Below are 14,215 nucleotides of genomic sequence, written 5' to 3'. Positions count from 1 at the left end.
ATTTGTATTTGCAAAGCAATTGGAGTAAAAAGGCATTGAAATAAAGCACAAGTAAAATAAAATAAATAAAAGGTAATAAAATAATTGTAAAAAAAATAGGGCCACATTATTGGTATAATACTTTTTTTTTCTTCACTTCTGGCTATATTCATCCCTCTTTCATCCTCTCAGTTATTAAATATGGGCCAAAGACAATACTAAACCCCTCCAACACTGCAGCATTCCAGCACACACACACAATGTACCAGAAAGACATGTAAGAACACACACACCAGAGAGACAGATTTATTGGATTAACACCCAACATCCCATTTTAAAGGTGCCACCTCATCAGTTTCCACCTCAAATGACCACACACACACACACACACACACACACACGGCTGTAATTATATCGACAGCACTAACCTAAATGAATGCTCAGTGAGTCCATCACAGCTATAAAGGAGATATCGAAGTTATCGGTACTGGGTGGAAAAATGCTGAGTGTTTGTCTGTCGTTATCAGTAATTCAATGTACAGAACTTGTAGACCTTAGTCCATAAGCTAGCCACTGGCTAAATCTATTTTAGATCAGATAAGGCATTTAACTGCCATAAAATTGACACAACAACACTAAAGCCAGCGACGGTTAAGTGTTACAGCGGGTTAATCATGACCAGCTGAGTTAGCTAGACTTAGGTTTTGTTCAACATACAACATTCAGAGGTGTTTAATGATCAGTCTGCGAGTGCTCAGGGTCTGACGGCATCTGTAGATCAGAGGATGCTGTAAGAGCTTCTGTCATAAAGCAGTGTCATCCCGCAGGCTTTGAGGGTTGTATCGGTGTTGGCTCTTGAGTTTTAAGCCGTTTAAGACTGACATATAGGTATAATCCATCACACAGAGTCTATGGTTTAAAAAGAGTTTAAGCGACAGAAGATACTTTGTGTCTTCACCTGTCTGAATCAAATTGTGCTCAAACAGACAGTTAATTAAACGGATGTCATCCCACCTTTTTTTTTTTTTTTTTTTACTGTTCAAGAAAATGCATTTAAATGTTTTTAAAAGAAATCTCGTATGCGCACCAAAACTGCATTTATTTGATTTAAAAAATACAGTAAAACAGTAATATTGTGAAATATTATTGCAGTTTAAATTTTTTTATTTTAATGTATATTCCTATGATGGCAAAGCTGAATTTTGAGCATCATTACTCCAGTCTTCAGTGTCACATGATCCTTCAGAAATCATTCTAATATGCTGATTTGCTGCTCAGACATTTCTTATTATTTATGTGGAAAGCAGTTGTGATGTTTAATATTTTTGTGGAAACCATGATTTCTTTTTCAGGATTCTTTGATGAATAGAAAGTTCAAAAGAACAGCAATTATTTGAAATGTAAATCTTTTTAGTAACAATGTAAAATGTATGTACATTTATGATCAACTTATTGCATTCTTTCTGAATAAAAGTATTAATTTCTTTTAAAAAACAGTGTATATATTAGTATATGTGCAAATCCTAAAATGAGCCACTAATGTGACGCTTGCTCATATTTTCATTATTTGATGCGATTTCAGAATACAGAATACATTTCAGGTTGTCTCCCTTTCTGTTTTTCTTTTACTAACCCCATTTTTTCCATTTTCAGAAGTCAATACAAGACATTGGATGAGCGCTGTGTGTTTGTATTTCCTGTAAGTGTTTCTCAAGGCAAACGACAGCGTGATTGTTCCACGGCTCTAATTCGCTTTATCGTGTTTGTCGTCCGTTTTTCACGAACCAAAACCAGCAAAGCAAAACAAAAACAGACAGATGAAGTAATGCTTGCTAAAGACAAATAAAAACAGAGGGATTAGAGCAGTGTGTGTGCACGTGTCCCATTAACGCTTTAAAAACTATTTTCAATTGAATCGACCGAAACATTCAAGAGCTAGGAGTCAAACGCAGATGTTCAAAACACTCCAGTGCTTTATCCCAACAAGAGCAGATTATATTTGAGAAACTATGGATGCTTCTAAGAGAAAGAGATCTAGATCGTTAAACCACCTTAATGTCATGTTTACAGTGCTCAGATCACTGAATCTAATAATAATAATAATTTCACTGATATCGAACTACTATACAGGTAATATGTAACGCAGGTGATGGCACTGTAAGTGCGGTTGGAGACGGCAATCTGGAGGAGGAGAGAGGGGGAACACCTGGGTCAAGCTTTTGGATAAATATTTGGCTTTAAGGAATATTTTTCAGAGCCACAAAGATCAGTCTCCATCAGCAGGCACCATCTTAAGAAGAAACAGAAAAATAAATACGGCAGAGATGCGGGGAAAGAGATAGAGAGGGAGAGACAGGCACAGAATGGAGAGAGATAAAAAGAAATGCGAAGGCAGGCAGGTGAGGAAGGATGGACAACAGTCTTAAAAAAAGAGAGAAAGAAAAACAGAAGACAAAGAAAGAATGAAGGACCAGTGACACATACAAAGACAAACATTTAAGAAGTGTGTGTGTGTGTGTGCTCATCTGATGTTACAGCTCTAAGCCCAAATAATAACAAAGCAGTACTGAAATGCAGCAGACATCACACACACACACTGTCCTGAAACATTCAAGAGCTAGGAGTCAAACGCAGTCCTGTGTGCAGCAGTGTGACCTCAGAGCTGAGAAACAGATTAACACACACGTGTGCATGTTTATTCCTGCTTCCATCTCACAGTAGAGGGGCAAAACAAAGAGTGTTTCTGTTTTGGATATCTTTGCTTGTGTACGTGTGTGAGGTGGGCTTAAAGTCGACTGTGACCTTGCCTTACATCTGATCTCCAACCCTGTTAAGAATCCTGTTAATCTGTCTGTCAAACACACATACAGACTCCAAAATGAACTTTTTCACACCTGCCGACGGCAAGTCAATTGAAAAACATTTTACTCGTCACAAAACTATTGCTCATTATTTTTTATATATCTATTAATTAATAGCAAACAATATGTCACTTGAAGTATCATATACACAATCATTCAAAAGATTGGAGTAATACTTTTATTCAGCAAGGACACATTAAATTGATCAAAAGTGACATTAAAGGTGTTTCAAAAGATTTATATTTCAAATAAATGTTGTTCATTTCAACTTTGTTCAAAGAATCCAGACAGAAAAAAAGTTATCCACAAAAGTATTAAGCAGCACAAGCAGAAAATGTTTCTTTAGCACTAGTTTATCACACTGAACTCAGGATTTTACTTAAATTTGACAAATATTCTAATTATATTCAAATTTAAAAGGCATAATATCAGTTATGGGAAAAAAATATTTTGGCTTGTCTCCTGAGGCCGTAAGAGTGTACAAGGAGCAAAATATTAATGCACCGCATTAAATTGTTTACTCAAAGCAATGAAATAACATGACTGTCTGTAACCGCGTGACGTTTAAACTAATGTTAATAAATCAAGTGTATTTGTGTAAATTGCATTAATTATGAACAAAACAGCACCATGTATTTATGCATAGTTTAATATAAAGAGCCGAAGCAACGATCACACAGTACTTTTAGCATTTAAAAACATGAGCTGCAGTGGAATGGAAAAATGTGTCTCGTGACATTTTTAAAAGTTGAAATTCTTTTAACTTTACATGGCTTTCTAAACGTGCAAGTGCAATGGTGAAATATGTCCAGCTATCATATGTTTACATAGAAAACAATGGGGAAAAAAAGCATAAAATGCGTTCAGTGTGAACGGCTTGGTTACGGTTTCGACGTAATAATAATAATAGTTCACAGAATTGCTGTTTTTACCGTATTTTTGATCAAATAAATGCAGCTTGGTGAGAGTAAGAGACTTGCATCTTAACGACCCCAAACATTTGAATGGTAGTGTATAAAATAAAAAAAATATGAAAATATAACCTGCCCACAGAAACTTTCAGGGCATTTTAAGAGTGCTACACACATACACACACAGTAATCTGTATACATATACACACGTACCGTGATACGGTAGATCAATATCTGCACCTAATGCTGTCAGTATCGCTGTAGGTTGTTCGTATTGCATAAACAAAGTTTGTTTTACTCTGAACCAACAAGAAACCAGCAGATTGTCTTTAAAGGTCCAGATGAACGTTGGTGTTGAGTGACATGCTTTGACTATCACTTAATCCAAGGAAAACTATTCAAATCATAATAAGTTGATTAGCAAACTTGTTATTGTAGTTGAAGACACAATAACCTAAATGTATCTTTGCTGGGGATGCATCGAAAACGTTTATCCAAAAACGCAATAAAATAGCATTTTCCACTTTTATCTGTAATAGAAAAAAAAATGTTGACTGAAAATATTAATAAAACTATTTAACATTTACAGAAAATTTGGCAGTGCTATTTTTACATTACTTTTTCCATAATTGAATAGGCCTACTCATTGAAAATAAATCTAATCTGTTAAAAGTACTGTACATTATAATTGTGATTCTTGAATTTAGAAACACTCTGTTTAAGTTTTTAGCATTTTTCATTCTTAATTTATGTAGACAATATAGTACAGAATTTTAATATCCGTTATCAGCCACAACATAAAAATAATTCTCAGTGCATCCCTATAGATTTGACCAAAATGAAAATCAAACTCAGACTTAAAACTGCAGACCATCTTGAACATATTTTAAAAAATATATATAATAATAATAATAATAATAATAATAATATTCATAATTGACTAAAATCCTCCATAAGGTTGCACAGGTTAATATTCCATTTGAAGTGAAATCTGTGTGCGTCTGACTCTCTGATCTGACAAAATTACACAAAGCAAAGCAGCAATAAAAGTTGAGAGCCAGTTACATTCAGTTGAGATTAATCCCTGAAGAGACACACACAAACTTTTCTATTTCATTCTCCACACCAGCTTTGCTCAGCATGCCTGGCTGGGTGGCTGAATTATTCTGTGTGGTCTCCAGAGAAGCGCGGGACCAGGGGCAGCGTGTGGACCAGTAGCCCACGTAATGTGCTCCCGCCGCAGACCAAGCCCGTGGTGAGGACCCCAGGGCAAAGGAGAACTGAGGTGGAAATGACTTTAAATGTTTTGGACATTTAAAGTGGCCACAAAAGGCAGCAGATCATCAGAAAGAAAGAGAGAGAGAGAGAGAGAGAGAGAAAGACAGAAATAAAAGAGAGAAAGAGAGAGAGAAATACAGAAAGAACTGGTCTGGAATTTGGCAAATTCTCTTACTCTAAACACAAAACAAGCTAAATTGTGTATTTGTTTTAGAGTGGCAGACCCATGAAGACCAAGCTTCAGAACTACAGACAAGGGCACCGTTTGAACAACAGGAAGTGAACCATTCGTCTTCGACAAATGTGTTTATCCTGTTTTATCTTAGAATCTATATATTTTCTTCACATTTTTTCATCTTTCCTCTTACTCCTTTACTACATCTAATCCATTTCAAGAATCCAGGACTTGTGAACTTATTGTGAACCTATTTTCAGACAATCACACGCTGCCCTCTAGTGGCTGGAGGAGGACATGAGCAAGAAATAGTTCACCAAAAATGACAATACTGACATTAGTAACTCAGTTTTTTCCATGGAACGAACAGACAATGAGACTGAGGAATTTTCAACTCTTTTTCCATACTGCAACAGTTGACAAAGTAAATGTGACAGAACTTTTGGTGAATTATTATTTGTACAGCTCTGATTTTCCATTTATCCATTTTTCCATTATGCACTTTAAAGGAAACATCACAGAATAGTCCAGGATGAGACTGTGTTCTAACTAGTCTGAACTTTTGAGAAGGACCAAATGGCAAACAACAATTTCCACAGATACAGAAGTAATGCAGAAACAAACTAGAGTCACAACTCTGCAGGTTTAAACCCAGAGTGAACCAGAACACAAGACTCTGATATGAATAAAGACTGAAAATGGCTAGAAATGCTGCCACTGTTTTCTCTCAGACACACACACAGAGAAATGTGGTGACAAATAGAGCAGCTCAAGGAGCTTTGATGTCGGCCTCTCTTGGAATGCTCTCTTTTCTTTTCCCGCCTTTATACTCCTTTCTTTCGATCCCTCTCTCATTCTTTCTTCTGTTTTCCTCCTAGTTTCTCACAGCAGGCAGGAGCGCAGGGTAGAATGAACCAGTGTGCAGAATTTAAAAAAACTTTCCAAAACAGGTTTTTTGATTGTCAATTATAACTATTCACAACTTTATCAAAAAATTAAAAATATATGTATATATATATATATATATTATGCTGATACATGTTTGAAAAAAAGACATTCAAATTTCAAAATGTTTGAAATGTAGTTAAAGGGATACTCCACTTTTTTCGGAAATATGCTCATTTTACATCTCCCCCAGAGTTAAACAGTTGAGTTTTACCGTTTTAGAATCCATTCAGCCGAACTCCGGGTCTGACGGTACCACTTTTAGCATAGCTTAGCACAGATCATTGATTCTGATGAGTCCAGTAGCATTTCTTTCAAAATGACCAAAGAGTTTCAATATTTTTCCTATTTAAAACTTGACTCTTCTGTAGTTAAACCGTGTACTAAGATCGACGGAAAATGAAAAGTTGCGATTTTCTAAGCCTATATGACTAGGAACTACTCTCATTCCGGCGTAATAATCAAGGAACTGTGCGGCTGTACCATGAGTGCAGCAGGCGTAATGATATGACGCAGCGCCTGAAAATAGGTCTAATAGGTTAGACAAACTTAGTCCCGGTCACGTTGGAAGAAGTTACCGAGCTGGGGACTATTTTCAGGCGCTGCGTCATATCATTACGCCTGCTGCACCCATGGTACAGACACACAGTTCCTTGATTATTACGCTGGAATGAGAGTAGTTCCTAGCCATATAGGCTTAGAAAATCGCAACTTTTCATTTTCCGTCGATCTTAGTACACGGTTTAACTACAGAAGAGTCAAGTTTTAAATAGGAAAAATATTGAAACTCTTTGGTCATTTTGAAAGAAATGCTACTGGACTCATCAGAATCAATGATCTGTGCTAAGCTATGCTAAAAGTGATACCGTCAGACCCGGAGTTCGGCTGAATGGATTCTAAAACGGTAAAACTCATCTGTTTAACTCTGGGGGAGATGTAAAATGAGCTTATTTCTGAAAAAAGTGGAGTATCCCTTTAAGTAACTAACTTCAACTTAGTGTTGAGGTGTGTGTGTGTGTGTGTGTGTGTGTGTGTGTGTGTGTGTGTGTGTGTGTGTGTGTGTGTGTGTGTGTGTGTGTGTGTGTGTGTGTGTGTGTGTGTGTGTGAGGAAAGAGCGAGTTTGTGGCCAGTGTTTTTGTTTGTTTTTGGAAGGAGGAATTGGAGGGATTTTGTGGGAACCTGGTGTGTGTGGATCTCTTCTCGTCTCATTGCTGGTGTCAGATGACAGGCATGTCTTTGATCAGTCTGTTATTAGTGAGGTGTGTATGGACAGGAGGAATTCAAATCTCATGCTTTGTGTTCCCCACCCTCCTCTCCCACCACTCTAACCCAAATACACAGGAATACCATAACATCCATTCATTTCACAGCGCACACAGAGAACTGCATGAGTGTTTATGCTGATTAAGAGACATTAATGAGAGCTTGCCAGCGCTGGAGACACTTACATTGGACCGGTGATGTGACTTTATTATTGTGTGTCGATGTTTGTGTATGTGTCTGCTGAGCAGACAGATGGATAGAGAGCCCTGTCTGGACTGGTGCCCATGTTTGTGGATCTAAACAACCTCTCTCTAGAGACACACACAGATGTCATGTTCAGAATGGAAAACTAGTGTAATATAAACTCTACAGAATACAAATAAATCAGTCTGCTCCAAACCGTAGTATGCTACATTGCTGGTACTGTTCAAAGTTTGGGGTTGGTAATGTTTTTTTTTTTACAAATGTTTTAAAAGAAGTCTCTTATGCTCACCAAGATTGCATTTGTTTGATAAAAAAAAAAAAAAAAATTTAATATAATGGTTTTCTATTTTAATATATTTTAAAATGGAATTTATTCCTGTGATGCAAAACTGATTTTCAGCATCACATGATCCTTCAGAAATCATTCTAATATGCTGATTTGAAACAAGTGGAAAACATTTATAAAACTTTTTTTCAGGATTGTTCAATTAATAGAAAGTTCAAAGGAACAGCATTTATTTAAAAAGGAAATCTTTTGTAATTTTATATAAATGTCTTTGCTATCAATGTTGATCAATTTAATGTGGCCTTGATGAATAAAAGCATTCATTTACCTAACCAGAAGGCAAACGGCAACATCATACAAAGATAACATTACTAATTGACATTTTGCACAGCACATGTCCCAGAATCTCTGCCTCTCTCTGTCTCGAATTATGTATCTATCTTTCAGAGCCCTGTGTCTGTGTGTTTGAGGATATAAAACACATGCAGAGCTTCCAGCATTGTCTCCTTCAGTGTAAATGAAAGGGCAAAGAGCAGTCAAAAGTAGTCTCATTTTTGTTTTTTCCCATTTCATGAAAGCATGGTCTGACAAGCCACAAGACAATTAAAACAGCCTTTTAATCCCAGACACAAGGCAAATTAAAGGAGAACTCCGGTCAATTTTAACACTGAGCTCATTTTTTTGTACATTTGGAGTGCTGTCAGTACAGAGAACAACGACAAAAATCGGTGTTTCCTACACCGTGTTATCCTCGTTATACTGTTATCCACACCATACCTGTATTTACATCCTGTTTTCGGTCGAAGTCCACAGTAATCGATTGTCGAGTTCATGCGCATAGGTTTAGTACCTATGATCACGCGCGTGAACTCGACAATCGACTACTGTGGACTTCGACCGAAAACAGGATGTAAATACAGGTATGTGCGCTGGCTGAATAAACATAATTTTTATTAATATCTTTCACATCTACTGCAGTCAGATTCACCCACGTTCACTCAGAAGGAATCACTCACATGACCTGTGCACTTGTAATGACACATCAAGGATGTTAAGAGGCTAAAAGCAGGTTTAAAACTTGCCCCATTGAAGTCAACAGGGTGCAAATTTTAAAAAGAGGATAACACGGTGTAGGAAACACCGATTTTTGTCGTTGTTCTCTGTACTGACAGCACTCCAAATGTACAAAAAAATGAGCTCAATGTTAAAATTGACCGGAGTTCTCCTTTAATCTAAATAGTTAGCATCACAGAAAACTATGACAGAAAATGTTCAATGAGCTTTTTTCCCATGACTAAGACGAGGCGATGACGAGGCGACAATAAGTACATTACAGACTGCTCTACAAACTTCTACTACGAGCTTTCATGCTTGCAGCGGCCAGATGTCAAGATTTTGAATTTACATTTTCTGCCCAGTGTTTTACTTGATCAAACAAGTAAGCTGGAGTTTAGCCACCTCCATTGAGATATTCTGCTTAAAACAAAAGTGTCATTCAGTCAGTCTGTTCCTTCGCGAGCCGCTTGCGCTGTTTGCTGCGACTAAACCTGCGATCAAATCTTCTCTCAGTGATGAACTGTAATAAATCTAAACGTGGATCTAGACTATATTGTTTGCAAATGTGGTTGCTGAATAAATGCACTTACGCAAAATAACTGCGGTTATTTTGGTTACTGAATAAACGCACTTACACTCTGTGTGGTAATACTAAATCTTTTTTGCTGTTGTTTTAATAGAAAAACTTTGTTGTAATTTGGAATTATTGGTATTACTATTAGGAATTTCACTTTTAATTATTGAGAAGTTTCTTGTTTTACCAGTGTATAATGTAGAGAGTATGTTCATTTACATGATAAATAGCCTAAATCAGTATACTAGATTATGTCAAATAAACCAGGCAAATGAGTTGACATTCTCTTAATTTGTGCTTATAATTCTGATGAAATGTACAAATACATTTCTCAAAAAACAACAATCAATGATTAAGTTTTAGTTCAGACTCAGATATTTAGTAAATAAAAAAAAAACATTTGACACAGGGCTTAAGTATAAAATATAGAACCACCTGTCAATTTTCTGTTAAATCTCAAACCACATGAACACTTACAACAACTAGTGTACAATGGTGAGGAACCAACAAAGAACAACATGATATGACACAAACATCTGCCTTAAATCAGTCATTCTTCATCCTGAAACTGAAACAGTAGTGTGATGACTCCATTTGACCACTAGATGTCAGGCTGCACATAGCAGAACTCACCAGAACCATAAGAGTGTAAAAACTCACATTTTCGATGACAAATGTCCACTCTTTGTCTTCAAACTCCTCTGCGTGGGGATCCTAAAAAAACACAAAAATGTGGGGATTAATTTGATTTTAAAGTGGAATCTCATTAAAGACGGTCTCAGTATAATGTCTTTGGCAGCAGAGATATTTGGAAACAGCAACTCCACAGATCAAATCCATCTCTACAGAACAAAACAAGATTTGCATTTCCTTTCTTGTTATGTAAAACATATGATGGATGCAGAGGCACTTTCATAAATGACTTATCCAAAGCTTTATCTGATTGCATCAATAATATAATGACCAAAACAGTGAATTTTGGTCAAAGAGGATATGATGCCCATCTGTCTGTCTGTCTATCAACAGCTTTCAATAATATCGAATCATCACAGTGATACACTTTTCTCACATTCACCTGTCTTGAGCCAATTCAAAGTTGAACCAAGTATATTGGTCAGCTAAACATGCACGGCACGTTACACGTATGAAGGTACACATGCATACAGCTTCACCTGAGCTGCTCTTCTGTTGTTCTAGAACTGTCCCGGTCAGCTGACCGCATGGTTGGCGGTACACAAATGAAACATTCATGAACTCACGAATGCCAAACTGGTCCACTGCAATGAACTCTGGGAGATGTAGTTGAACATGACACGGAGTAGGTTTGCAGAGAACAAGGCTGATAAGGAAAATGTTTGGACAAGCACTTTGTGTGTGACCTTTGTAAACACAATGTGGAGAATGTTAGAGGATATACAACACCAGGTCAGCCTGTCAGCGCTAGCTTGTAACTTGTGTGTGTGTGTGTGTGTGTGTGTGTGTGTGTGTGTGTGTGTGTGTGTGTGTGGGGTGGGGGGTGTCGGTCTTAAGTTAGTGCTTTTGCCACTATGAGGACATTAAAGCTGATGAAATGATTAAATAAAATTATCATCATATATGTTAATTTATTTATTAAAATACATTTTACACTTTTATTTGCACATTATTTCTGATATATTCTATTTTATTTATGGGAGATATGATCAGAATCTTAATGAATGGGAATTTAATATCACTTATATTTTAAGAATATTTAAGAGAATATTTAACCTTAAAACAAAATATACTGTATTAGAATTTATTCTACATGCATAAGGAAATATATTTGAAAAATGAAAATATTTACATAAATATATAAATAACATACAAATCTTATCATACATAAATATTTGTATTTATAAAAAATTATTTTATCATACATAAAATAAAATTTTACATATACAAATTTTGCGTGCATACAAATTAAGTAAAGCAATATTTGAAAGATTACATACTATACATATGATTTATGCATGCAGACTACATATTATATACAAAGATACAATTATTTAAAGCTAATTTTGCCACTGGGAAACTGAACAGCTGAAAATGTATGAACTGAAATGTCATCCGAGTCAAGAGTACTGTCATCTAAAATCCTCTACTGTCAACATAAGGAACCTCAGATCTACAAACTGCTCTTTCTCTTTATGCGTCAAACAGATGCACTTCCTGTGTAGCTGCACCTGGGTCTGACAATTCAGGATGTAAGGTCTCACTTCTCTCGTGCCAGATGGGAAAATCTGCTGACCGGCATCTCAAAAAGACTAAAATACAGAGCACATGCTTCCTGCTGCCGTGTCAGTTTCTGCTGCACAAACATTTGAGAAGGGAGTTAAAATCTTGGACTATGGCAGTTAAATCAGTGTGGAATCAGGATGTCTAGACACCAGCAGACCTGCAGATCTCAACCAATCAGCTTCTGGAAAACAGCCAACTGCTACAACTGGCCCCAATAACGTCTAGGCCTACTTGGCCACTAAACGAGAGAGCGTTGTTTTGTGTGTGTGTGTGTGTGTGTGTGTGTGTGTGTGTGTGTGTGTGTGTGTGTGTGTGTGTGTGTGTGTGTGTGTGTGTGTGTGTGTGTGTGTGTGTGTGTGTGTGTGTGTGTGTGTGTGTGTGTGTGTGTGTGTGTGTACCTTAAATAGAGTGACAGTGATCTCTATGTTCTCTGGAACCGGCCACACCACCACTCCTCTATAGGGGTTCTTGATGCCAGGCTGCCAGCTATGAGACTGCGAACAAAATAAATAACATTACATGATACACAAGATGATTATAATAAATGCAACATGAAACCTAACATCTTTAATCAAGCAAAATATACAGTTAGTTTTTATACAATAATCTAGCTAGTCATTGTTACGTAAACACTGCAAAAAATTATTTTCTTACTCAGTATTTTTGTGGTTTTCCAGCTTGAAAAAAACAAAAACAATTTTTTATCCCACTGGCAGATATTTTTTCTTGTCTTCAGTGTGAAGCATGAAAACAAAAGTTAAAATCTTGAGCCATTTTGCTTCTCAAGTAAATGCATCTTGATTTAAGAATGTTTAGATATTTGTAATTGAAAACAAGACAAAAACACCTAGTAAGGAAATCATTTTTTGCAGTGAAGTTGGAGTGATGCATACATAAGTTGGTACAAAAAAACTTTAATGGTTCATTAGGTGATGTGTGTCATTTTTGAGCCAATAACAGGACCAAACGGAATTGTGGCGTCCCGAGCTCACATTAGCTCAATTATTATGTACATTTATACGTACGTACATTAAAATTTCAGCCAATCTAAACCCATAATGTCAGAGTCTGACTACGCTTACTCTACTAGTCTGGTTTTGTTTAGTTGAATTTACGTATCTAGGAAATATGATTGTAGCTCAACACTGTCATGTATACTAATTGGGCTACAAATGTCTTCAAGAGGCGATGTGTATTTAATCCTTCAAATTTGATGCATTGTGATTATGTATACTTGTACTGAAAAACACCTGCTATTTAGGCCTACTACAAATAGATATACTCAAGTCATTGTTAGTTTCAAACACCATTTAAAAAAAAAATTACCCACCTTGGAAGATTTCCTTCGGCTCCTCCGAGTCCAGACAACAACTAGCTTATCTGGTTGCCTAAAAAAGGACAAAAGAAAAAAGAAAAAAATTATACAACCAGTGCTAAAAAGCTAAATAAAAAGCTAATAAACAAACACAATAACTGAAACACTACCAGGACTTCCGATTTCAGCTCTAGTGCACAAACTAAGGACAGGATAAGATGATAAATAAAAGAGGACGATGCTGACCAGCCTTCTCAGGAAAGAGTTCAAAGTTGAAATGATGCTGCAAATCAAATCATGCCCACATCACACACAGCCTAACCCAGCAGTACACAAACTCACTGCTTTTTTGATGCAAGTGTGTGTGCACAAGATGAATGCGTTAATGGAGTTCAGGTGGGAAGACCTCTACTACAGGAAACACATTATATGCTAAATTCATCCCTCACGCTAAAGTACAAATACACCTTACAGTACAACATTCACAATACACAAAGTGAATGACGACACTCACGGACAGACCAACAGGTTTAACGATAAATGGACTGTTAGACCTGAAGGACAAAAAGGTTTCGGTACATCTAAGCAGAACTGAGAGAGACAGTTCAATTACTCACACACACGATCCAGGACTCATGAGCTTGAATTGGATTACCAGCAGTAAGAGGCTTGACCGCAATCTGACAGGTGTGTGTTTATGCATGTGTCCTGCGTGTGTCTCATTTTAAGAAACATCACTGTCCTCATCTAAACTGTTACAAACATGGAGCAGACAGGATCTAAGCCCATCTAAAGTAACCCTTGACCTTACTATACGGTTCCGTTTTCCAGGAAGAGAGAAACGGCAGTGCTCTCCAAAAAGGATTTTCCGTGGAGATTTCAACCAATGACTAGACTTAAACTGTGTCCAGGAAACCAACGAGAGAGCATCACAGAGAAACCATGCACAGACACTCCATTGTGTCTCTACATTTCTAGAAGACACACATTTCCCTCCTGCCCTACGGCAGCATGCTGTGTGTGACATGGAGCATTAAAGACAATCTGCTTTCGGTCATCTCTCACTCTGAAATAGCAAAAGTCTTTCCCTTTCTTTTTTCTCTGTCTAT

At 36.8% G+C, this 14,215-nt stretch overlaps 1 protein-coding gene across 7 annotated transcripts in view; it reads right to left on the bottom strand.

Moving 5' to 3' along the window:
* Positions 1-14,215, bottom strand: part of ehbp1 (EH domain binding protein 1) — a 130,964-nt gene that overhangs the window by 101,788 nt on the left and 14,961 nt on the right. For all 7 annotated transcript variants that reach the window (XM_084392944.1, XM_084392945.1, XM_084392939.1 and 4 more), the window contains exons 3-5: positions 13,122-13,179; positions 12,190-12,285; positions 10,193-10,246 (exon numbers count right to left, since the gene is read on the bottom strand). In XM_084392944.1, coding sequence (XP_084249070.1) covers positions 10,193-10,246; positions 12,190-12,285; positions 13,122-13,179 — 208 coding nt within the window. The remainder of the gene's footprint in view (positions 1-10,192; positions 10,247-12,189; positions 12,286-13,121; positions 13,180-14,215) is intronic.

Source organism: Rutilus rutilus (assembly GCF_951802725.1).
Source record: "Rutilus rutilus genome assembly, chromosome: 21".
NCBI classification, from domain to species: domain Eukaryota; kingdom Metazoa; phylum Chordata; class Actinopteri; order Cypriniformes; family Leuciscidae; genus Rutilus; species Rutilus rutilus.
Note: the sequence above shows the minus strand (reverse complement) of the source record. Positions and strands in the feature narration are given on the sequence as shown.